This window comes from Neopsephotus bourkii, unplaced genomic scaffold, assembly GCF_033783945.1.
Source record: "Neopsephotus bourkii isolate Nb327-2 ecotype Australia unplaced genomic scaffold, CSIRO-AGI_Nbou_v1 NB_1637, whole genome shotgun sequence".
In the NCBI taxonomy this organism is placed as follows: domain Eukaryota; kingdom Metazoa; phylum Chordata; class Aves; order Psittaciformes; family Psittacidae; genus Neopsephotus; species Neopsephotus bourkii.
The window spans coordinates 1,616,158-1,642,361 of NW_026902112.1; the positions used below are offsets into that span (position 1 = coordinate 1,616,158).

The 26,204-nt window shown below is 41.4% G+C and overlaps 1 protein-coding gene across 2 annotated transcripts; it reads left to right on the forward strand.

The window, feature by feature from the left end:
* Positions 1 to 1,741: 1,741 nt before the first annotated feature.
* On the forward strand, positions 1,742 to 26,204 carry OLFM4 (olfactomedin 4). 2 transcript variants are annotated; one of them, XM_061374122.1, is made up of 6 exons: positions 1,742 to 1,835; positions 4,040 to 4,117; positions 7,588 to 7,740; positions 13,072 to 13,284; positions 14,221 to 14,374; positions 24,036 to 26,204. In XM_061374122.1, exons 1-6 carry the CDS (start codon positions 1,755 to 1,757, stop codon positions 24,827 to 24,829), a joined length of 1,473 nt encoding a protein of 490 aa, XP_061230106.1. In that variant the 5' UTR covers positions 1,742 to 1,754; the 3' UTR covers positions 24,830 to 26,204. The 2 variants fall into 2 exon arrangements, with proteins under 2 accessions (XP_061230106.1, XP_061230107.1); XM_061374123.1 differs by lacking the exon at positions 4,040 to 4,117 and having other exon boundaries at positions 1,749 to 1,835.

Here is a 26,204-nt window from a genome sequence, read left to right on the forward strand (position 1 = left end):
TTACAGCTTCAGTCTTTGTATTCCCTTGATAGTACTGAGATTCACCCCGGGAAATCAGACCACTGTAACCTAGGAGGAAGAGGCATAGATTCATTTTCTTGCTTTACCACCAAAGCTCTGGTTCTTCTTGCATAGACATTTCACATGCCTTCCAGGTCTTGTCTATCTTACATTGAATTATTAGCTATGAAAACCTCCAGTGGAGATGCAGCTTCTGCTGTGAAGAAGTGTTTTTGCAAGAACATATTGTATCCGTTCCCTAAAAAATGAGCTACTTCTCAAAAAAGATAGCTGCTGCCAGCCTTGTGAATCTGTCAGGAGGCTTATACTTACGAGAAGATGTGGTAAAAACGTGTTACCCCAATGGACTTGACTGCTCTGAAGAGTTTTTCAGTATGAATTTGCCCTGAACTTCAGTTTTCCAATTTGCCACCTGGAGCTGACAGTGATATGGTAACACAAAACAGCCTTCTCAGTTCCTCATCTGGGAGGTGGGTTTCATATGAGGCAGTACTGCTGCTTGGAAATACCACTGCTCCTGCCATTACCTCTGCTCTCCAACACTGGAAGGGAATAAGTGTCCCCTAACCACTTTCTTCTCTTGCACACAACTGACCCAGAAGAAGGAGTCTGACAAAGAAGAAAAGAATAAACACTGCATGGACAATACAGGCACAAGAAGGGACAAGCTTCAGCCTAGAGACTTGATGACTTCTTTTACGAGTGCACATATATGGCCATCCTCTTAGTCCCAGCTGGAACCTTCCTCCCAGACAGCAAGCTCATTTTCCCAGTGATCCACAGAACTCTGGAGAGGAATCTTGATTTCTCTTGTACCAGGTAGATGTTTGCAGCTGGCTCCATCAAAGTGGCAGCTTGTTGGAAGTGGGGGTTCCCATAGTGGGCTAGGTGCCTTGGGGTCCGCAGGCAGTGCCTGTCATATAGCTGTGTGGTAGAGCTGGGCAGTGTGGAGCCACACTAAGCATTGCCTGCAGTATTTTTTAATCTTTCTACATCAGTGCTCTAGAGGCAGGACAGTGAATCATTGTGGTCAGGTGGCATGCAGCTCTATGGAAAGAGAGCAAGTGAGTAAGCGCTAATGTGTACATGGTGTTAATGCACGAGTAAGCATTAATGGGTACATAGTGTTAATGTAAAAGGCATAAGACTTCTGGGAAAAGAAAATGGGCAGAGATAGTCTGTTTGCGTCCCACCTGTGCTATGTGAGAACTGAAGGAACTGAAAAGCTCTAAAGATCTCTCTGCATTATTGTCAAAGGTCTGTTTGCCTGTTTAAAAAAGGGATGATGTTTCTGGTGTGTGAACAGTCTAACCAGACCTGCTCTTCTCTGTACAGGTAATAAATACCACACACACCTGTATTGTCTGCATAACCTAGGAGGCATCGATAAGAATTTTTGTGATTGAGTCACAGTAAGAGGAAGTGTCTATCTACCTGTCCTAGCAAATAAGCACCCGGTGTTCTGCTTAATCAAGATTAAGATTAGATACTGCACCATATGGGAAAGCTTTCCAGTTAGGAAACTGGAAGTAGTAAATTTGTGATGGCAATTCAAATGTTCTTTGCACGTTAACAATTTGGCACCTGTTATTATACAACTTCATGGCATCATTTATCCAAAAACTTAAAAAAATATGCAAGTTAGTTCCTTAAGGTTTAGTTGGGGAAATCCCCAGGCTGTGCTATAAAAGACCTCCATTGTCCCTGTGCTGTCACATCTGCTGGGTGAGAAGATGAAGCACATACAGGTGGCTGTGCTGCTCCTCATGCAAATCATGATCACTCTGGCTGTAACAAAGGCAGCAAGAGAAGGGGTAAGATGAGGGTTTTGCAACCTGAGCTTTGGTGTCTTCTTTTCTTCTCATGTAATTTAGATTGCTGAAAATTCTTTATTCTTCAAGGTTACTATTGAGCAAATGCTGAGATCTCTGCATGGAGAAAGTTTGAAGTACTCCATCCTCCTTCCAACTGATGTATAGGAACTGGGTAATAAATGTAAAAGTGAGGCACAGGTTTAAAATCAGAGTCAAATTCTGCCTTTGGTTAGATGAGTGCAACTCCCAGTGAGGCTGTGAGTGGATTTTAAATGCTCTGTGTAGCTTTTAATTAATTAGCAAGGGCTTATAGCAGGAAAGAATCCACATCTTTGATGTGAAAGGAGTTGGGAGGTAGGGGCTTTTTCAGCTGCATGATTGCTCTCATACTTTATGACTAGGCACATGAAAACTATGCTGGCTGTTTTTTTGTGGGGTGCTGTTCCTCTTCTCCATAAAACTCTATCTGGATGGGCAAGAGAGATATTCAAATCAAAGCCAGCTGTCAGAGAAAAAAAATCCCAAATAGCCACCAAACAATAAATCCAGGGAGGAAGGGAGAAAAGCAAAAGTAGAAAAAAAAATTGAAGAATTAAAAATTAAATTACACTGGTGAAAGATTTGCTTTGATTTTGTACTGCATCTTCTTATTTTTATTCCCCCCCCCCCCCCCGATTTAAAACTGAGCTTACATTATCAGACAGAAATTTCGCAAATAGCTTAAAAACTCCTCCAAATGAAACAAATCATTTTGGTTTTGTTTGACCTGAAGTGACTGCCTTTTAGTATTCTTTAGATAAAATCTGGGAAAACCAAACAAAACCCATTTGGGCTCCCAATGACTCTTTCTGATCGTGTGGTTTAGTCACCGACCAGAAAAATCCGGCTCACTAGTTGCATTGTTTGGAGCACTGTGGATGCAGGCAGTGAAGTCAGCACCTCCTGGGAAGGTGTTTTTATCTGCTCAAAACCCAGAAAGTTTCAAAAGTCAAGACGGAGGTGTAAATATGTATTGATAAGCTTGATATGGGAGATGTTTCTCCTCAGGCTGCTTTGCTCTAAGGCAGCCCCCAGTTTGTGTAACTTGCCCAATTTGTGATGCTCCCTGTCCTTCTCTCTCCCACCATGTTCAGTGTAATTATATGATCACACAAATGCTTCTTCAAATGGATTTATTTGACAAACTGTCCCACAAAAGCCTGTTTACAATATGCCCTTTAATAGACCTTGCTTTTGCCAGCCTTTTGTATTTCCTCAGCACTCCCTAGCTCAGGAATGGGGCTCTGGCTGAAATTTGGGAAACGCAGAAAGACACAGAGGTGAACACCCTGTTGCAGGGGAAGCCCATTTGTTGTTCCATCTGTCACACCATTTGACATTGAGGGTGTCTTGCTGCAGTTCCCAGTTTGCCACAGATTTTGGTGAGACCCTGCTGTGGGTGTCAGTGTGCTGCATCCCTGGTGATGCACCATACTCTGCACACTGCGTGGGGATGCAGCCAACCTTTAGGGACACACAGAGCAGTGCCAGAGTGACAGCTGCTCTCCTTGGTGTGGCAGGAAGGCAGGTGCCAACTACAGATGAGAGTTAAAGGACATGTATATTGTTTTACTCCACAAAAGGCTCCCAAGGTGGACCTGGCTGTATCCTCAGCACTGTGGTATCTGCCTACTTTGTGGTGGGGTGCTTTCCCCTCCATGATCCTAGTAGCAGAGTGGGACACATGCCCAGCCCCCACAGCTTGCAGCCTGACATCTTGGTGTGAAAGCAGTAACAAGTGCTGTGCTGAGAAGCTGGAGCATGAGCTGGGCAGTGAGGAGCAGACATCCTTCCTGGGAAGACAATAGTCTCCAAATTCAGGGCAGGAAAGCATTGTCCTGTCATTTTAGACTGACATGTAATCTGCTGGGCTGCCTGTCAGAGCCCCAGCTCACACCTCCTGGGCAGGATGAGCATCCCCTGCCTTTCATTGGTCACATCAAGTCTTTCTTCAGGAAGTGTCTTTGAAGTGATATTGCGCCCAGGAAAGCTTTAGTCACCTCAGCAGCAGATTAGTAAAGTCAATCAATTTTACAGTTGCTGGGGATTGCTCCCACTGTAAAATCAAAGTGGTTTGGAGCTGCAGGGTGGAGACTAGCTGGTGGGGAAGGGACGGTGCTATCTACAGGAATTAACTCTGGAAATGGCTTTCCTTTGCTTTTCAGAGCCCTGATCCCTATACAACGCTCCCATATGTGACTCAACCTAGAGAGGTGACTGGCAACCTGCACACTCCCCCAAAGGTATAACCATTACTTGTTCTCCAGAAAAGAGCAAAATTAAGAACTTGTGTCCCATTGTTTAAATGATACACGTTTAGTCACTTGAGGAACTCAACAGAGGGACTTGTATCTGATTTCCATGCCTTCTGGTACAGTGCTCAAGTCCATGGTCTGTGGATTTCAGGGTTTGGTTTCCCTGTCTCTCTCTGTCAGTGACTGCTTAATAACATGTTTGCTTTGGAGCAGATTCAAAGTAACACACTTGTTCTGCATTTGCAAGCTAGTACCAAGAACAGTTTGTCCAAAGCACAGCTCCACATCAGGTTGGAGCTGGTAGAGAGCTTGATCTTTGGTCTTTGTTGTCCAGGGTAACCCAGTGTGGTGCCTGGGGTATGTGGAGGGACCTTTTCTCGCTCCAGTAAAGGATATAGACAGTTAAACGGAGTCAGGAGTCTCTCTCCAACTCTCAGTAACAGGAAACAAACCTCATCCACCTCTTAGGATGTCTTGGGATGACCAAGTAGCTAATTCAGAGCTGTAAATGCCGCTGGGCTACAGTGTAGCTGGAAATTAAGCCCTGAAATGGCCTGGCTGTTGTGAGGATGAAACCCTATGCCCACATTTAGGCAGCTGATTAAATTTTCTGTGTTTCAGAAAATGGAGCAACTGTTGGCTCCTACTCCTTTTCTTAAATTGAAGGGATGTGGGAAAGGAACATCTCTCATAGCTTCAAATATGCATATGTAACAGCTTAATTTTACAGAGTGAAAAGTTGCAGTTAAGTCCTTGCTGTAGGCTAGGACAGTTTGCTCTTTTTTAAGCATCCAATATAAATTATTAAACTTTAAAAACCATACAACTCGATCAAAAGCAACAGCCTACCTTGTGGAATTTTTTGCAGGATCAGGGAAGACTTTCTTGCTATATGGTTGTCATTTGACTGGTATTATATTGTGATAGAAACACTTTCTGACCCAAGGGGCTTTTAACTAAATAATGCTTCTTGGTTTCATCAACATCATGATCCCAATGTTTGTAATGTCAATGGAAGTATGGAAACAGTTCCATCAGCCCAGGCTGTCTGCTCCTTTGGGGAAACTGTTTCTTGTCTTAGACATAAGGTGCACTTACTGCAGTGAAGCTCTTCCTTCAACTCAATTCTCTCCTAACACAGATGTTAAAATATAACGGTTACTTTCCATAGGGAGTTTAAATGCACAAATTGGAGGGTTTTTGGGAGGTCACCTGAACACGTTTGTGAATGGTTTGTTTAGCACATGAAATAAGCATGGTGCCTTTAGGTAAACTGATGGCTATATATAATCAAGACTTTATAGCAGAGTATACAATGTATAGTTCACACTACACTATGTGTGGAAATGTGATTATGTATACAGCACATTATGCTGGACTATGTATAGTATACTTTCTCTTGCTATGCATATACACATATATGCTATACTTGTGCTATTCAGAGAAGGGATAGAATACAATACCTTCCACATAAAAATTAGCATGCCAGTGCACAACAGTCTTGCAGACAGTCACATATACTTACTAAGCCACATTTATTTCTTCTTTAGTCATCCCACAACCCATCTGTTTCTTCTGTTATTGCTGAACACCTTGCCATCCCAGTCATGCCCTTACAGAGAGGATTCAGAGGTATAGAAGCATCTAAGTGACTTATGAACCTATTTTTCATAGTTATTTAGGTATTGCTAGCCGTATCTTCAAACGTACTTGGAAACTTAAAGATAGTTTGCAGTAGGTTCCCAGTGGGATTTTCAGAAGTGCTTTGGTAACCTACCTGTCAGGGAAATCAATGGAAGTTATGTGCTGGGACATTCTGCAATACCATGAGATATTTCTCTGCTTTCTTTCACATTAAATGGCCTCAGAAGTCTGTCTATGAGCGTAGTTTTAAGGCCTGTGGTGCTTAGATATCACAGATAAAACTTATTTTCATACTTTCTGTCAAAATGAGATGCAGCCTCTTTGTTATGGCTGAGGTAAAGAGGTTTCTGGAAGTGTGATCTAGGATCATTCCTGCTTGCTGCTGTTCTCTTCTTGGGCTCCTAGATCAAGACAGCTTTGCTGATGGCCATCACTGAATGTTCTGCACTGGCTTGGTGGTTAGTTGAAATCACTGTGAAAAAGCAAAGGGGGAAGTGTTGAAGTGTCAGCTTTCAGTGAATAGTTTTGTTGTTTATTTTTAAGAGGGAAAGAGAAAACAGATGAATAATGCTGGGATTTCTGCAAAGCAGGAGAGATTATAGAAAGAAGTGTATTTAAAGAGCAAGCCTGTAGCTTTAACATATGCAGCTGCATTGAAGTGTGTGCCAGAATATTTTAAAGTAACATCAAATATCTTTATTAATAAATTCGTGATAGGTTTATGAACCATGACAGGAAACATTTTGTGTACAAACAAAAAAGAACAGCTCCAAACACACTCAGTATTCAGCCCAGTGTTTATAGGAAATTATGTGCTTTGGCTGTAAATTAGGGCAAGATTATGAATTGCCAGCCCTGACCTTTCCATACACATTACACATTGCTCCAATGGTGATTCTTTCAGCATGCAGACAGTCACGATTCATGCTAATGGTATGGGCAATGGCTTTGCAGACTACCCACAGACGTGGATGGGTGGACTGTGATTTGTGGGTATTATGTGCAATGTTTTGTATCAAAATAAGTATCTCTACTCTAAGGCTGAGCCCGCATATTTAATTCATCACCTTTCTACGGTATATAATTAAATGTGCATGTTTGTTAGCTCTGGGCTGGCTGAGGAACTACAAATTAAGCATTTTTCTCTTCAAAACTCCCTGTTACTGGCTCTGTTTCGCTGCTTTCAGCTCTGGATGGAAATGACTAGATAATCTGGTCAATTCAGATAACAGAACAGTAACTATAAACCCTAACTACTAAGTTATTTTCCTGCTGTTGTGTGCTTTTCTGTCTGCTGTAAAAGTTATTTCATTATCTGAGGAGCATTGTCCTCAAGATTGGGAAAGTAAGGATTATTATATGCCTCTGTTTTTCCAATGGTACAATCTTTACAGCAATATTTAACTATTTTCAGGAAGATTGTAAGGCTGAGTCATAAAAATTGCTAGCTATTTTGAGCTCCTTAGAAGAAAAAGGTGAAAGATGTCTATAAGAAGAAGTTTTTTCCTCTAAGGGTGGTGAGGCACTGGAATGGGTTGCCCAAGGAATTTGTGAATACTCCATCCCTGGTGGTGTTCAAGGCCAGGTTGCACAGAGCCTTGGGTGATATGTTTTAGTGTGAGGTGTCCCTGTCCATGGCAGGGGGGTTGGAACTGAATGATCTCAGGGTCCTTTCCAACCCTAACTATTCTGTGATTCTATTAACGAAGTTGTAGAACTTATGATTGTTATAGCTCATGTTATTGTCAGACATTAGTTACTGATTCCAGAGAAGAATGCTAATGCTTTTTTTCCTTGCTGATTTGTTATTGCAGCTCTTCACCAATGTGTCTGGCTCTGTGGATCACGAGGGAACTTGTCAGTGTTCTGTGTACTTGCCAGATACCACCTTCCCAGTGCAGAAGGCTGAGCAACTGGAGATAATAGCTGCAACACTCACGAAGAAATTTGAGGTAGAGCTTTCTCAAGTAAGGTGTTCTTTTCTCATAAATACAACAATTGTATCTTTGCTGGAAAATGGTTGCTTGTGGAAAAGTACAGCACTCAGTGCTTTTCTGTGATGTGTCTTTCAAACACTGGGAAAGAGGGCTCTGTGAGAACAAGCAGAAGGGTGATTCAATCTTAAATCTTTGACATTGCAGCATGTCATACATTTGAATATCCTTAGGTCTCTTTTCTAGGTCTTTACAGCTAAAGGCATGGTATTTTTAGAAGAATGGTTATGTTTCTCCTCTTCTGGCTCAGTTTTACTGGTTTGTGATTGCTACACAGAGCTACAGGAAGCCAAGCCTCCTGCTCTTTCATGTTATTATTTGTATCAAGCCAGCCAGCTTGTGAAAGGGAAATGAATAGAAGGAAGGGAAAAGTCACCACAGACCAGAGTGAAGAAGTAGGTGAATATTTGCCCCTTCACTTCTTCTGCTCTTATGGATTAAAAAAAAATAATACTAAAAAATCAAATATCTTTCTTGTCAACATCTGAAGCTGTGGCAGTGGGACTGCTGAATTATGCATTGCTGTTGAAGACAAACACACCTTACACTGTTTGGCTGCTTTTTGCATGAATTCAGATTCATTTGTTTTGAGGAACACGGGCAAACCTATACATGCTGCAGTTCATGGGGTGAAGCTGCCTGTGAAGACAGAAATCTGTCTGACTTTTGATACTGGATAAATATTCAGGATTCAGATTAGGTGTCCAGCAGAAAGTGTTTCCTTCAGGAACCAAACATCTTAAGAAATGAAGTGTCCTTGAACTAATCAGCAGAAAAGGAACGGCATTAAATTATAAATTCTAACTATAAATATTCATAACCCTCTTCTGGTATAATCAAGAACAGATAAGAGGTTGTGCATAAAAAACACAACAACAGGCAGAGGATCCTGTGGTAAGATCTTTTGGTTCAAATCATTTGTTTTGAAAGAACTGGAGCTAACAATGAGACGCATTCAGCTGTCAGCAGGGATATGAAGGGCAAACTGACAGAAGTCCCACTGCCTCCAAATACAGGAGGTACCTGATCCCTTGCAGCATGGAGGTGTAGTTCAGAGTTAATGATCCATGAAGATCTCAGAAGTTTCAGGTCCCCATACTGTTCCTATTGTGATCAGTGCTGACATTTTAAGCTAATTGCACTGGAACAGGATCAGGGGCATGCTTCCCAGCCAGAAAGTTGGTGCAGCTCTTTAAGGTGTTTGTGTGCTACCTCTCCCAGTTATGTGCCCTTGTGTAACCAATCTCTTACAGTACTTCCTCAGTATGGTGCATGTTTCCTTTAGGATGGTTGACTTACCTGCTAGTGCTGTGAAGATCTAGAGAGCACATCAAGCCCTGCTTGACGTCTTTGTGTGGACAACCTCAGATCTCTATTGAGTTCAGACATCTTGCTCATGTAAAGACACAAGTTAATACAGATACCTAAAATTAGGTGTCCAGATTTGTACCTGAAACTCACCTCTAAATTCAGGGCAAGATAAATCCCCACTGTGGACTTCAATGTCTAGGGTGCCAGCTGGTATCACCTAGTGTGCATGTGTTGTCCTCCTTAGGTGCCCAGCAGTGTGCCACAGTGTAGACACTGACCTTTCAATTCTTGCTGCAGACAGCAAAAATTCTTTCGCTGACCCAGGCTTCACTGAATTTCATCCTGTCGAGACCAATCAACCAAGCAGTGTTACAATGCATCTAGTTAGATAAAGTGTGACATATACTTTGGTGCGATATTGGCAAAGAGACACTGGGTCAGAAATGAAAATGAACAGATTGCATTTTGGCTTGATTTTATGTGTGTAAGATTTCTCAGTTGTGATGTTGTTTTTCTGTAGAAAGAAGAAAGTTGTCGAACATTGCTTTATTGATATCTGAACTTAAGTAATCTGAGATCTTGTGATGCTTGCATCTCCATGCTTAAAAATTCTCCGCCTTTCCTGCTAATACAATTCAATATGTTACTTCAGTCATGACAATATTCACAGAAAGAAGGAAATAATGAAATGGAGGAAAGCCAATCTCTCATTATTGGTCATTGTAAGAAATGATCCTGAGCAAAATCCTAGGGAATCATGCTCACATGTAACCTAGTCTCACCACAGGGGTGAGAATTTCTACTGTTTCCTTTTTTGACTCTGAGAATCCATGCTTCAGTTGCTCTTCTATAACACATTTTAAAGCTCATGGGAGCTTTTCCTGGGTAACAGCTGCAGGATTGGACCCTCTTAAGGATGCTTTCCATGTGCTCCAAGCCCCAGATAAACAACCTGATTGAATCGTTAACCTTTTGCCTGATTGTTGGCTAATTCAAAAGCAAGGGGGTCCTTTTATAGAATCAGCAGGCAAGGAAGCTCACAGATAAAGAGATGCTCTCATGTGCCAAATGAGTACAAACTGTAGGCTGAAAATACCAGTCTAATTTTTCCTCTGTCACATCAACCTTTGCCAGCATAATTATGATTACAGAAGAAAATTAACCTTTCAAAGCAAAGCAGGAATTGGCTGCTCCTCTCAATAGGAAGAGGGAGAGGACACCTCTGTAACAGGGTTGGATCAGTATGTGACCCCAAGGAGAGAAAGTGCCTTTTAGAACTTGCCTCATAACAGCCACAACATCCTCACATAACAAAAACTGGAGGAAAAAAACCATGCCTGCCCTCTGCCAGGAACAGCTGTTTTCGAAACAGGTTAACCTGCAGTGGAATTATTCTTGGTGTCAGCTTGAGGACTGCCTGCCAACCTAACTCCTTACAGGTCTGTAGAGGTCAGGCCTGCCCGAAGCCAGTGTCCTGGGCTGAGTGATTTCAGAGAGTTGCTGGTTTTGTCACTTCTCTCTTTTTTGTCCCTCAGTCTTCCCACTTTTTTCTTTTGCATCTTCATTTTGCACGTTTCCCCCCCTTTGTATTCCCCAAGTGTGTTCTAGAGAAGTGTCTCCATGCTGCAAAACCTGTTTTGATAAATACCAATTGCAGGTAAATGACACAGTAAATAAGCATCACAAATTTTTTCCTGCCCTTTTCATTCCACGAGTGTGACAATGCTTAGAAAGGAGGAAAAACTGAAACTGAGGATTTTCTTTTCCTACATATGCTTCATATGGCTCCACTCTCTTCCTACAAAGGGCTAATACAGGTCTTATGCATTCATCTTACCCTGCTTTAGGCTTTTATGGCAAATGTGGCAGCAATCACTGCTAGTCATTGGTCTGTATCTGCATATGGGATATGCACAGAATTTCTGAGCCAGCCTGTCAAGAGACAGCAGCCAGTCCCTAGCAGGTAGATGAAATAAAAGAACAGGGATTATAAACTGCTTAAATTTATCTGTCAAGCAACAGAGCAACATCATGTTCCCTTTTCAACTGATATTTCTAAGCTAGTGAAACTCCTAAGCCATACCTGAGCAGGCAGGAATGTCCACACAGGGCATTTCAATGCTTGACATATGTGCTGAATTTGTCTGCAAAAGCAGTATAAACCTGTTAGAGCACTGCTGGGAAAATTATATTTGGCCAATAGTTCACCAGAGGAGCTATTAGTTGAAGTTAATTGTGATGCTGGTGTGGCTGTACAGAGTACTGCAGAGTGCTGGTGCTAATTCAAGTTCAACTTGGATATCAGCTATACCCCACTGGATGGTGTTGACATGTCTTTAAATGACCTAGATGGTTGACTGAGTGAAAACCCTCTGATGTTGGAAGAGAACTTCAGGTCTGTGTCCTGCAGCACTCTGCAATCAGGGCTGAAATAACTATGTATGCCTTGTTCCAGCCCTCAGCATTTTGTGTAGGCTCTCAGGACCCTGGAGAAAACTTCAGATTCACAGGTTTCTCACTAATGAGTAGCCATCACTAATTCCAGCTGTCTATTTATTTCAGTAGTTTGCGAATTTGGTCTGTATTTCATTATTATTGTTACCATTATTATTAGTACTATTAGTATTACTGTAAGAAAGGTTATTTCCACATGCCTCTCTGATACACGTAGCTTCAAACAGCAGTGCAATTTCGTTCACACATGGGCTCGCTTTATGATTTTCAGGCTGTAATCATGTATTTTTTTTCTTTATTTCTTTTTTCTTGTGCAAAATCTAGACACAGTTTAAACATTGACCTTTGAAGATTATTTTCAGGAGGTTTTTTTCAGGATTTTTTTAGGTTTGTTTTTTTTTTTTTTTTTTTTGGAGAGGTATCTTCCATCTCCAGACTGATTTTTCTGATCAGTGAAAGGTGAGGGCCGACTGCATCTGACTTTTTCAAGAACACAATTATATTCACAGAATCACTAGGGTTGGAAGGGACTTCTGGAAATCATCAGGTCCAACCACCCTGCCAAGGCAGGGCCACCTAGGGCAGGTTACACAGGAATATGTCCAGGTGGGTTTTGAATGTCGCCAGAGAGGAAGACTCCACAACCTCCCTGGGCAGCCTGTTATAGTGCCAGATTTATGGGAAAAGAGACATAACATTTATGAAGCATATGGGAAAGAAATTACATATCTTTCCCAAAGTGTTAAATTTCAAGTAACTAACATTTTCCGAGGAATGTCCCAATTCCATATAATTTAATCACTCTGCATCACAATGCTTGTGCTGTGATCTTTACCTCAGCAGATACATGTGTGAAAATTTATTTATCTGGACAACTGTTTAATGGTTCAAAGGCTGAAAAAGCTGTTACATAAATTACTTTAGCTAAAGCCTGCAATATATTTTCACTTCCATTTAAACCAGATTTGTTTTTTAATGCTGTGTTTAAATATTTTCCCCCTGCCCAAAGACAAACCCCAGATCGGTTCTGCAAGCTTTTGACACAATTCAAATGTACACAGGGTAAAATCCTATTTGGATTCAGAACTAATAAGAAATGAAGTTGAAAAACTTGGGAATCCTTTATTGCATTTTTCAGCCTCCTTGGGTTGCTTTTGTGAGATAATACACTGCAGATTTCCTAATGAAATTTCTGCCAATATAAGTTCTTGGCATACTGAAGATAAAATTAGCTCAGAGAGGCAATATTGGCAAAAAATTAAAAAAAAATGGAAGACTGAGTAAAATTCTGCCTTCAGTTATCCCCAGGCATTCCTGAGGGGACTTCATGCAACTGCCAACAATAAATGAGGATTAACTTTCACATATTTTATATATGTGATGAGAATTTCATTTACTTAGTTTATGTGAAGAATATATATGTCAGGTATGTGGAAGTCATGCATGGGGTACTCAGAAATATAATAGTGATTTCAAACAGGATTGTCTTATTTGCTAACTTGGACTTGAATAAGTACCCTTTTTTTTTCATTCTTCAAGGTTAGAGAGTACTCAAAAAAGATTGAACTGTATCAGCAGAAAATCCTTAACCTAACCATCAAAGTGCAGCATATGGAGAAGAGCAGTATATCCTACACGGAGCTGGACTTCCAGTTGCTGAAAGTAGAAATCAATGACCTGGAGAGACTGGTCACCCAACTGAAATTCAGCCTTGTCGGAAGCAATGTCATCGTTGAGCAAATATATTTGGAGGTATTCCCAAAGTCTTAATTAGCTACAGAGAGTTCAAATACACAGATAGTCTATTCTCTCTTTAATGTTTAGGTTGAGAAGATGTAGCCTGTCTCTACTGCAGCCATTGGAATTATTTTAGCAGTTCAACGGCATAAATTTAGAGAAAGCTTGACCTTAAATGTATTAACAGCTTTTTCCTTGATATAGAGTATAAAAAAGCAAAGAAACCCCAAAGCAAATGGAGAACGCTTTATTTTTACCAAATATCTGCCTGGAAGTTAACACTTGTATAGTGTTAAGCACACAGGCTGATTATATTATTATAATAAATATTAATTTATAGACCCCCATGTTTGAAAGCCTCTGTGCTTTAACATGGATAATTAAAAAATTAGGTTCTGGTTGCTAGGGCAGTGACCCAATCAATATGAAATCAAGAAATGCGAAAGACTATCACCTTCCCAGCAGACTATAAATCACATTTTCAAAATTGTAGTTAATCACTCACCTAGAGAGTATAATTACTTTAGATGGAAAATGAAATATCATTTAGTCCATTGTCCTCTAGATCATCAAGTAGGTGATAGAGGATGTTATTTATCTTTGCAAATAGAATTCCAGATACTTTTGTAAGGCGGGAATAAGTACATTTTACATATAATAGCTAGTACTTCCTAAGACTTACTGGATATTTTTATACTTACTATAAAAAATAACACTATATTTTTGCATTATGTTATACAGCTGAAAGTCAAAGCATTTCTTCATGGTCACATACATCTGCTGGAAATGTAAAGTTCAGGCTAGCAGGATAAAGCCTATTCTTGAGGATATTTCTTAAAAACTGTTCTATAACATATTCTGTGTTATGATCAACAGAAATGAAAATATGAAAATATCTGTAAAATAAAGTCAACAGAAATTCAAATTTATTCTCTATTTTTCTGTCTCTAGATCACAAATCTGACTATACTGGTAAACGAACTAGAATCACTGGACAAAAACAATATCCTTGCAATTCGTCGACAAATTGTGGATCTGCAGAAACGACTGAAAGAGTGTGAAGAGGGAACAAACAAAACTACAGTACCCCCTTATTTCCCACCAGGTAAGCTTTTCTGTTGCATATCAGGTAAGAAACAACATAATACATGGGTAGAATAGTAAATGTAGAGATTTCCCTTTGTTAATATTAAATACAGTTGTAATGATGCTACTTAGCTCTTGAAAAATTGAGCAGACAGCTCCTAATGTTTCATCAATGGGTTCAAAAGGAAAATAAAGGCAGGAAACAAACTCTTCCAGACACAGTACCTATTTTCAACTGCAAAAAGTTGTCATTTTCGTCTCACCTGCAGTGTGAAAATCAAATCTCTAACCCCTCTTCTCTTTCTCAAAACAATTTTTTTTTTGTTTTGTCTTGTTTTTGTGGGAAACTATGTTTTTTTCTGACCAACTTTGATTTTTAATCACTCTTGTGAGTGTGACTGTGTCATGGCAATTTTGTTCCAATGTTGCTTTGGGAATGTCTGAGCAACAGTTGATTAATAAAGCTGCTGATACTCAAGCTCCAGAAGGTAGCTTTGCATGAAGATTACTTTTGCTTCACTATCTTTAGAAAAGATTTTTCTAAATCAGAAGGTCAAGAGACCTGGGGGGAAATTCTGGTCTCAGCAGATAAGTGGGAGCTTTGTTACTGTTTTCTATTGAACTAGGATTTTATAATTTTCTTAACTAATAAAGGTTATGTTTGGGGCTAATAGGATCGGTGATTCCAGAGTGCAGTTCATAGTGAAGTATCAACAGTCACAGGTCATGTGGCCATTAGTTTACAAGTGGAATAATTTTTGTCTTGACATGGTATTCAGTTTGAAAAATCACACTGTGAGTGAGTTGTAGTCTGAGAAGTTTTCAGAGCCAGATATGATACACTGGAGCAGACCACAAAACATTGGTGTAGGTATGACAGGTCAAGCATCACACTTGCTAACAGGAGGATTTATCAAACTGTGTTGATCCCATGAGTGTTGTATACACAGGAGTTCCTTTTGACAGAGTATTGCAAGAGAGAAAGTGCTCTGTTGTGTACAATACCCAGGGGAAGGGTCCTGCCTTTTCACATAAGCTGGTTAGCCATCAGCTAGAGTTGCCCATAGAAAACAAGGAGTAGTGGTTGCAAGAACTGCAGATTTGCACCTACTGGCATTTACCTCTTATGACCATGGGGCCAGCTAGTTCTGACACCTAGCTGGAAAGGTGAGAGATAGAAATACAAGCTTCTCTTAGGGTCAGCAACTTTTCCTATTGCAATCTCCTGAGGGTTTCGTGGCAATGTAGGCAGCTGTTGCACTTCTCTGCAGGATGCATGAATAGCACCTTGTCTGGGCATCAGGCAGGAGAAAAAGCTGAAACAAAAACCTGCTTTGCAAAATCTCAAGGTGCTTCTCTGCTCCTTATGGAAGGGCTTAAAATGTTCCAATGAAAAAGAAAAACAACAAACCCCAGTATTTTAAAAGGATTTGGGATAGCATCTCATTGATTTACTGAGGGTGACAGTGTGTGGAAAGAAACAATGTATTTCTCTTCAAGCCTACAGCAAGCCCTTTTTTCAGTGGGAAAATAGTGAACTCTGGAACAAGAATACTGTGTCCTTCCATGAGTGGTGAAGAAAAGGGCTACTTTTAAATCTGGGTGGTTGGCATGAGCATCTGTAAGAAACAGGAACTTTCATTGAATGGGAAAGGGAGTTCTAGGCTTCGCAGTGCAGATTTATGCAAGGTTAGGCAAGTCATGTCTAGAGCAGGATGGGTAAACCTAACTGCATCGGATTGTGGCTGTGCTAGGATTATTTAGCATTCTTTCTCAGGCCATGGTGGGGAGGTGGATAGAGTTTATCTGGGACCATATTCCTGACCTGTGTGCCAGCTAGCTCAGGCACCTTTGCATGTTGCTACATTATGTGAAAAATACAGAGCAGAAAATAACCTAGAAGACCAAAACCCTGGGTGGTGTGAACAATAGCTCCATTGACTTCCAATGGATTACAACCAGGAACATTAGCTGAGAGCATCCGCTGGTGCTGTCTGTGAGTTTACCTTCTGCCCACAGCAATAGGAATCCCATAGGGGTTGGAGGATGTATGTGGGCATATTTTCATGGCGATCTTTAAGGTTAGAGTAGATGCTGGTCTCAGCACAAAGGACTGTTAGAGCCATTGCCCTGGGTTGGCAAGTTTCCTGCCTCTTGGGAGGTGCCAGCTGCACAGATAACCCAGGTGATATGTAGGCTCAGATCCCTGTTAATCCATACAAGACTGGTGTATCCTGACTTTATGTGCCTGGTGGGGAAAAAGCATTCTCTGGGCAAAGAATTTTATAGAGCATTTACTTGTCCTGCAAACTGTATCTGAAAACAAGAAGATGTAGTACGATGCTATTGCTTGGGGACATGAAGTAAGTGAGACAGCTGCATTTTCTAGATGGCCATTTTGGAGGCTTTGCATGGATGCTCACACCCAGGACTCCAAAGCTCTCTAGCACTCATTTATGTGTATGAACACAATTTCCATACATTTTGTCTGCAAGCTTGAATGCCTTGAATTCCTGCCAAACCATTTGGCCTTGCCCTGCTTTTAGTTCATATTATATTTATAATGTTTGTATTAAACTGACTCTTTGTCCTGTTTTCTGGATGTGGTTATTTTTTCTCCTTCATCCTCTCTCCTGCATGTTTTGGGTATGCAACATGAACTAGAGAGAGCTTGGCTAATCCCCAAGCTGTCTAAGACCATGAGTCTAAAGGCAAGTTTAATTAAAGCTTCTTGCTTCCCAGTGCTGTAGTATGCAGCCCTCTGACTCTGTCCCTCAAGGCCTTTGCTGCTGTATTTCTCAGAGTGAGCAGGCCTGTTCTTAAACAGCATAGCAGAAGGACATCACTGGTGTCCATTTGCCTTACCCTCTGACTGAAGAGGTGGGGGTTTGAGTGTCTGAGATAGGGCTCAGTAAGTGCATAGTTAATTATCCTCATCATCGTTGCTGGCTTTCCTGTTGCAGCAGTTTCTGGCTGCTTCTCACCACTTCTTCTGGCTGCTTCTCACCATCTTTCTTCTCACCACTCCAGGGGGAAGAAATATTTATCCATTTGTTTTTCTTTTGTGCTGTTCTCATCAGGGCAAGTATAGAGAGGAAAGACTCCAGGATGGTTCTTTGAGGACTCTGCAACAGATTCTTTGTCATATCTCACTGAAATGATCTGAGAGAGGCAGCAGGGAGAAGTGAGTCAGATGAAACTCTCAAAGGCAAAAAAAGAAAGGAAAAAAAAATAGCAAACCTGTTATCTCCTTTCCCCCTCCGGCTTTTATACGTTTAGGAATTAAGGATTTCAAGTTACTGGTGAATAGGTCTTAGCAGGAGGGAACCTGGTGTAACCTAATGCTGAAACTCAAGCAGTCCTGTTGGAGTTGTATAGTGATTTTACTTTTACCTTACATTTTACCTCCTATGTACCCAAGATGTCTATGATTTTTGAGTGTTTTGGGTTGTGTTTTGAAATAAGTATGTCCATACACAAAGAGAGAGGCATGCCTGAAGGAACATGAGAAGAGCTCGCCAGTGCTTCCTCTCCAGGACTGTCTGGACTGCCCCTGGAGACACATGCATTTCTCCACTGGCAATGGAGGCAGCTTAGCTGAGGCACCTGAACATTTTGTTGTCTGAAGGTAACTCAGGTGGACACCAGCCCTCTACCTCATCCCCTGTTAGATGCTGACAGTGTAAGTCTTCTCTCACCAACTGTCAGCCTGTGTCTGTGTCCTGTGATGCTGGTAAAGACAGAGGTGCTTGTGTGGGTCTTCCTGTGTCAGTGAGACAGTATGAGCCACATGAGTTTTTGCCAAACCAGCTCCCTCTCCTATCACAGTATCACAGTATGCTAGAGATTGGAAGGGACCTCAAAAGATCATCTAGTCCAATCCCCCTGCCGGAGCAGGAACACCTAGATAAGGTTACACAGGAATGTGTCCAGGCAGGTTTTGAATGTCTCCAGAGAAGGAGACTCCACAACCTCCCTGGGCAGCCTGTTCCAGTGTTCCGTCACCCTCACTGAGAAGAAGTTTCTTCTCAAGTTTAAGTGGAACCTCTTGTGTTCCAGTTTATACCCATTACCCCTTGTCCTATCATTGTTTGCCACTGAGTAGAGCCTGGCTCCATCCTCGTGGCACTCCCCCTTTATATATTTATATACACTAATAAGGTCACCCCTCAGTCTCCTCTTCTCCAAACTACAGAGACCCAGCTCCCTCAGTCTTTCCTCATAAGGGAGATGCTCCACTCCCTTAATCATCTTAGTTGCCCTCCACTGGACTCTCTCCAGCAGGTCCCTGTCCTTCCGGAACTTAGGGGCCCAGAACTGGACACAATATTCCAGATGAGGTCTCACCAGGGCAGAGTAGAGGGGAAGGAGGACTTCTCTCGACCACCCCCCTTCTAATACACCCCAGGTTGCCATTGGCATTCTTGGCCACAAGGGCACAGTGATGGCTCATGGTCACCCTGTCGTCCACTAGGACCCCCAGGTCCCTCTCCCCTACACTGCTCTCTAACAGGTCGTTCCCCAACCTATACTGGAACCTGGGGTTGTTCCTGCCCAGATGCAGGACTCTACACTTTCCCTTGTTATATTTCATCAAGTTATTCCCTGCCCAACTCTCCAGCCTGTCCAGGTCTCTCTGGATGGCAGCACAGCCTTCTGGCGTGTCGGCCACTCCTCCCAGCTTAGTGTCATCAGCAAACTTGCTGATAGTACACTCAATTCCCTCATCTAAATCATTGATGAATATATTAAATAATACTGGTCCCAGTACTGACCCTTGAGGCACTCCACTAGATACAGGCCTCCAACTAGACTCCGCCCCATAGACTACAACTCTCTGGCTTCTCTCCTTCAGCCAGTTCACAGTCCACCTCACTACCTGATCATCCAGACCACACTTCCTCAATTTAGCTGTGAGGATGCTGTGGGAGACTGTGTCAAATGCTTTGCTGAAGTCAAGGTAGACCACATCCACCGCTCTGCCATCATTCATCCACCATGTTATTTCCTCATAAAAGGCTATGAGATTGGTCAAGCATGACTTCCCCTTGGTGAAGCCATGTTGACTGCTCCTCATAACCCTCTTATCCTTGATATGCCTTAAGATGGCACCAAGGATAAGGTGTTCCATCCCTTTCCCAGGGATGGAGGTGAGGCTGACTGATCTATAGTTACCCAGGTCCTCCTTCTTGCCCTTTTTGAAGATGGGAGTGATATTTGCTTTCCTCCAGTCCTCAGGCACCTCTCCTGTTTCCCAAGACTTGGTCTCAAGCGGTAGTAAGGGTGGTAACAGCTCACATATCTGGATGCAGTGATTCCTCCGATGGGAGAGGAGGGTACACATATGGTGCTTGGGAGCATGTCTGAGAGTGTAGCACCAGCCTGCTCCTGGTCTCTGTGGCTTTTGTGGGAGTTACTTTAAATGTGGGTCTCACCTTGTCTTGTGCTCTTCAGCTGCATAAACGAACTGTGGTCCCTTCTCTTCTGTGATCAGATGAAGCTGCTTGCTTTGGGGAAGCTGATGGAGTTTTGCACTTTCATTGTCAGAGTGAGAAGTTGATGTTCTTTGTGAGTGCTTCCAAGTAAAGTGGGTGAAGCAAGAGCTGATGGGATGCTCAATTCTGCAGCCCATTAGCCAAGCAAGTCAGGTTCCCTCCAGTCCTGATGAGTAAATGCCAGCTTTTTTCTGATGAATAAGAAGGATTAGGAAGCAACTGAGCTGAGATACTGGTTCTTTATGTAAGAAGAAGTATGTGTGTTTGTACCTGTGTTAGTCCTCCTCTCACCTATTTGCTACATAAGCATGAAATAAAGGCAGGCAAAAATACCAGGACTTCATTTATCGGTGGCCTAGTGTGGTGTTTTAAGCCCAGCCAGTAACCCAGAACCATGTAGCAGCTCGCTCGCTCTCCTTCTTCTTCTTCCCCCTCAGCTCCTGGAGGGATGGGGAGGAGAATCGAAAGAATGTAACTCCCACGGGTTGAGATAAGAACAGTCCAGTAACTAAGGTATAACACAAACCACTACTGCTACCACCAATATCAATAATGATAAGGGAAACAGCAAAGGAAGTGAATACAACCGCTCACCACCCGCTGACCGATACTCAGCCTGACTGAGCAGTGACCTAATCCTTCTGGTTAACTGTCCCAGTTTATATAGTGGGCATGACGTGCAGTGGTATGGAATACTTCTTTGGCTAGTTTGGGTCAGGTGTCCTGTCTCTGCTTCCTCCCAGGTTCCCTTCCTCCCTGGGAGATCATGAGACTCAAAGTCCTTGGTCAGAGTAAACATTACTGAGCAGCAACTAAAAACATCGGTGTTATCAGCACTGTTCCCAGGCTGAAAGTCAAAAATACAGCCCTGCACCAGCTACTAAGAAGGAGAAAAATGACTGCTACTGCTGAACTCAGGACACCCAGAACAATGGATAAAAGAGTTAAAAACTTAAAAGTTTGAATAATGCATATGGATTTATTTCAAGTGCCTTCTAATATTTACAAAATTACATGACACTTAGTTTCCTTTGTGCATTTTTCTTTTTCCCACAAGATCCAGACAGGGAGGCAAGTTTAGATTAAATAAATAACTATGAATTCCTCTGAACCTCTGCTGAAGACAGATCACCTCCTGACTACTGCAGAGTTTTTTGGTAAAAAAATAAGAATTCCGGGAACAGTTTTCAAGGAAATCAAAATCAAGCACATACTCTATAGAAACCACAGATGATTTTTGATGTCATTAAAACTGAACATGCTTCTAACTTTATTTTAATAATTCATTGTTTCATAAATAAAAACCAAACAAGTGTTCAGCAGAGAGATCTCTTTAACGGAAGAAATAATAATTTATTATTTCTTTTGTAAAAAAGGTCTCTCTGCTGAACACACGTTTGTTTTTTATTTATGAAACAATGTATGAATTATTAAAATAAATCTGGAATTGTGTTCTGCTTAATGACATGAAAAATTATTTGAGGTTGCATATAGATGAGCTTAGCAGTGCTTCACTACCTGCAAGCTTTGGTGCTATATTTTTCTAAACAAATCAAGAGTTTTAGAGCATTTAATAACCATTTAATTCTGGAATAAGTTTATTGTGATTTAAACACAAGATATTCAATATGTCACCAGCTTGAAAGAAGTCTTCATACCAGAGGTAAAAATATATAATAGAGATATAAGAAAAAACAGCTCAAATTGATTAATGGAGTTGGCAGGATGCAAGCCATTTTGCACTGTCTGCCTTAGCTTTCTTCCTTTGCATGAGCTGAGGTACAAGCACCTCCAAATATTGGTATCTGTGCCAAGTTCTGGGGCCATGTTACTAGCCATGCTACGTGTCATTTCCAGAGATACAGCTGGGCTAGCCATGCAGCAGTGCCTTTCTTGCGTGCTATATTTGGAAATGAGGTTTCTGCTCCAGGGCCTCATCCTTTGTTAAGCACTTAAGTGCATGCTTAAATGCTTATCTGCTTCAAGCCAGGAATGCTGATTCGCATTTGATTCTTGGTGGTATAGAGGGAAGCATCGTTCAAGCAAGGTCATCCTACATTTCACATTCCACAAGAATCCCAGGACACAAAAGGAGATGAGAGGAGAGACATGTTTGTTCACAACTCATGTTGTTGATGCAGAGCTGCTCCCGTGCACAGTACTGAACCCAAAGAAGTTGACAATGTGGCCTGGGGACATAGGGCTTTAGTTCAGCATAGTGATTTATATTTAATATGAAGTTGCCACCCAGCTTCCTCATAGATGTTGAGAGGAGGCTGCAGGTGAATCATATGTCCCCCAAGTCACTAGTGTAAGACGGCACAAAACTGTGAGTGGTGAAGGTGTCCTGTAATAGGAGAAAAACTCTGTTTTGAGAAGAGAGGAGACATGGAGAGCTTCACTGTGCAAATGGACTTTATGCATTGGCACAAATGTTACCCTCTTGCTTGGACCATTCTCATATTCAGACCAGAGGTTTCCTTGACCCGGAGGCAGAGCACCTTCCCCCTGGGCAAAGCAGACTAGAAAAACATTTCTCTACTTTTGCAGCAGTCCATTTTTCACCCTGTTCCCCTGTCTTTTTCCAAGAAGAATACTTCAGATTGGTCTGTGTCCACATTTCCCTCTATCTTTGGGATACATTAGGATGCTTTTGAAAACAAGATGTCTCTTAGGCTTTTCCTGACAGTGGCTTTAGTTTTCAATTCAGCTCTGTAAGCATTGTCTGGCTTTGCTTAGGGATGGCCGGTTTGAGGGCAATATCTCAAAGGGGTTTCCCCTTAAGAACTAAAGGTAAAAACTCTATTATTTTTCTTTCTGATTTGTGCTAAGACATAGGTCATTTATATGCTAGCTATCCCCTCATATGACTGAACAGTCACTCTTTTCATACAGGATGTAAGCAATCATGCTTACATGCAAAATATTAAAGTCTCAAAAGATAAGTTTGACTTTCATCGTTGGTGCCATAGCTGGTGATGTACGGAGTTCCTTTGCTGAGGGAACATCAAGCAGTTGTGGCCATTAGTTTACCCATTACTTGGCATGTGAGCCTTGGGTCTAGTGGCTAGAGCACTTCACTGAATTGGGAAATATTAGAATACCACTAGTCATGTAAGATGGTGCTAGTCACTTGACATCTCTGTCTCCATTACCTCAGATGAACATATCCTTACAATGAAAAAATCTAGGTCATTTTTGTGGCAGTAATACAAAAAGCTAATGTTAATACTTGGAAAAGACATTCTGGTTTTTTGCTAGTGGCAGCTTTGGACTTCTCAAGCCCATGGACATTTGTGGGTGGAGGATTTTGTTCCTCCAATGTCTTATAATATTGAGAATTTATCAGGAATGTCACTGCCATTCATCATGAGAAAAGGAAAGTATTTCTTGTATTTTGATTAATTTTTCAATGAGCTTGAAATGTCTTTGTAGTTGATATATGGAAAACAGAGCTGTCCTGGTTCAGCTTGAAGTTATGTTCTCTTCAGAGTGGCTTCACATGAAAACTCAGAGTAAAATCTGTATACATTTCCTAGGCTGTGATTGTTACTGTCTGCCGATTTCTTTGAGGGCCTGAGGTGGAAGGCCCATGCAGCTGTGATGCCCTGCTGGGAAGCTGTGATTCTGACAGCAGAATGCTAATCTGATATGTGATTCTGGAATTACTGCTACTGCTGCTCCTTCCTTCGCCTCTACATTGAAATACACAGAAATCAGATGCTCCTTTTTTTTTTTCCCCATCTCTTATGCTCTCAGCTGAGGTAAAAAATCACCTAAAACGCTTTGTCAATTGTATTTTCCAAGGGATTTCCTACTGCATATGGTTGGCGTGCATCAAATGAGCAGAAACAAAAATCTGTTCCTTGTCTGGAGCAGCACAATGAGCACTTATTTTCTGAAAATTAATTCTAACCAAGGATGGATGTCCCTATCTTTTTTCCACCCCTGCTTGCCCCACATGGTTGTAATAATATGTATACTGCTGTTTTTTTATTTTTTTGCTAACTTCCTGAGTCCACTTGGAACACTCAGTGCCATCCAGTTGCTGACCTTGGCCCCAAAATGAGCCTTCTACTCATGAAGCTATGCATTTATGCCTGGCCTTTGCCATGAAGCTAATCTGTAAAACCTCTCTCCTAATGATGACATTCAGAAATCCTGTGTTTTTCTTTCTAATTTCAGGGAGCTGCATTCACCGTGGACTGCTGAATGTTAGCCAGCCCTATATTGCAAAGCTGAACTGGAGAGGATTTTCCTACAAATATGGCTCCTGGGGTAGAGATTATTCTCCCTCTAATCCAGAGAATGAAGTATATTGGGTTGCACCATTGAACACGGATGGGAGATACTTGGAATACTACAGAATTTATAGTTCCTTTGATAATTTGTTGCTGTTTAAACCCAAGTATGAAAGTAGAATAACATATGGGGAAGGAAGTGGTGCTGCCCTTTATAATAATTATTTGTACTATCATGCTTATAGTTCAAGATATATTGTGAAGCATGATATAAGAAAAAACACCATGGTTTTAAGGAAGGAGCTTCTGAATGCTGTTTATGGTAACCGTTTCTCTTATGCAGGTGTATCATGGCAAGACATAGATTTTGCTGTGGATGAAAGTGGGTTGTGGGTAATATATTCAACAGAAAATAACATGGGCAACATAGTGATTAGCAAACTCAATGACACTACTCTTGATGTGCTAAATACTTGGCAGACAAGACAGTACAAACCATCTGTTTCCAATGCTTTCATGTTATGTGGTATTCTGTACGCCACAAGGCCAGTGAACACTAGGAAAGAGGAAATCTTCTACATGTATGACACAAGTACTGGCCAAGAAGGTAGTATTAGTGTCATTATGGATAAAAAATTAGACACAATCCAAAGTATTGATTATAGCCCCACAGATCAGAGACTGTATGTTTACAATGATGGTTATCTCCTAAGATATGATGTGGCACTTCAGCCCTAGTATCTCAGAGACATAAGCATAAGATAAAACTAGCAGCAACCAAAATGAGAGATCCGATACAAGTTTAGACAATGCCAGTTTAGAATTCGTCTGATCTGATGTACTGTATCTGTGGCTATCATATATACTACTTACGCTTAAAAGAATTGCCCACTCGTGTCAGTAGTATTGCTGACAGCAGTTTAGCAGTACTGGGTTCTTTAGGTTTTGATTGGTGTTTATGGGTGCTTGGTGCTTTACAATTGTCCTGCTTCTAAGGGTAGATTTACTGCATAGATTTAGTGCATTTAGATCACTGAAATTGATGGGCCCAGCCTATCTACTGGCCAAGAAGCTAATTACCCAGTGATGAGCATTTGTCACTGTAACACAAAGCAAGAAACACAGAAACAGAATGAATTTCCACCATTCTTCATCAGAGTGAACTGAAGCTTCAGAGAAATTAATAGAAGGATTATGATACTGTAGGAAATATACTTGGTCAGAAGATAGCAACCCATTTGTTAGGTGGGAGCAGTAGTATCTGCCTCAATACTTTAGGAGAGAAGGTAGAAATATACTGTGCTGTTTTAATTCTTGCCACAAGAAGAGAAATGAAGGCACTGGGGCAGGGACAGAACTCACTGCCCTTAGCATCACTAATGCAGTGGGGCAGCAGCCTCTGGGGCCCCACTTGTAAATGACTCGCAAGAGCTTCTTGGAGTGACCATGTGGACAATAGTGGCAACAGGGCATTCACCAACTTTCCCTCTGTCCCACTCTCCTGCTCTTAGCAATTCTGCATGTCTAAACTTCACCTTACAAATGGTCTTACTGCAACCTAGACATGTTCATTTTCCTGGCAGTACAGTGTAAGAAACACTGTTTTGCTTTCCTTTCTGCTCTTGTACACTGATGCAAATCTTCCCATTGACTTTATTGGATAAGAGTGGCTTTTAGTTGTATATCATGCATTGCCATAAAATGACAGTCATGTTATTATGTGTGCTTCTATTCAACATTTTCGCCATTCTGTAATTAGATTCCTGAGAGTCTTGTTAGTGGAAGGTCCATTTTGTACCCTGGGTAATTCTGTCTTACAGCAAGGTAAGAGGCCTTGCAGAAAACAGCAGTCTGGTCAAATTAGTTGAATATATAATGTGTGTAGGGTTTTTTTAATGAGTATTGTGTAATAGTTTCTGAGTATGTGCACTGTAATAATACCTTACCTTCATCATGTCAGAAAGCAGCCTGGAATTCAGAACTCTACAACAAAGAAAGCAGTTCACGTGGTTCATTTCCTTCTGTTACTTATGCAATCATATCTGTGTCCTCTGATAATCAAAATCAATGCCTATGTAAATGATTGGTTTTGTTTTAATAATAAAAAAAAGTT

Excerpts from the sequence above, each read along its gene's own strand:
- OLFM4 (XM_061374122.1), top strand. The coding sequence starts at position 1,755 with ATGAAGCACATACAGGTGGCTGTGCTGCTCCTCATGCAAATCATGATC. Across the intron at positions 4,118-7,587 it reads ACCTGCACACTCCCCCAAAG|CTCTTCACCAATGTGTCTGG; the intron begins GTATAACCATTA and ends TTGTTATTGCAG. Across the intron at positions 7,741-13,071 it reads TTGAGGTAGAGCTTTCTCAA|GTTAGAGAGTACTCAAAAAA; the intron begins GTAAGGTGTTCT and ends TCATTCTTCAAG.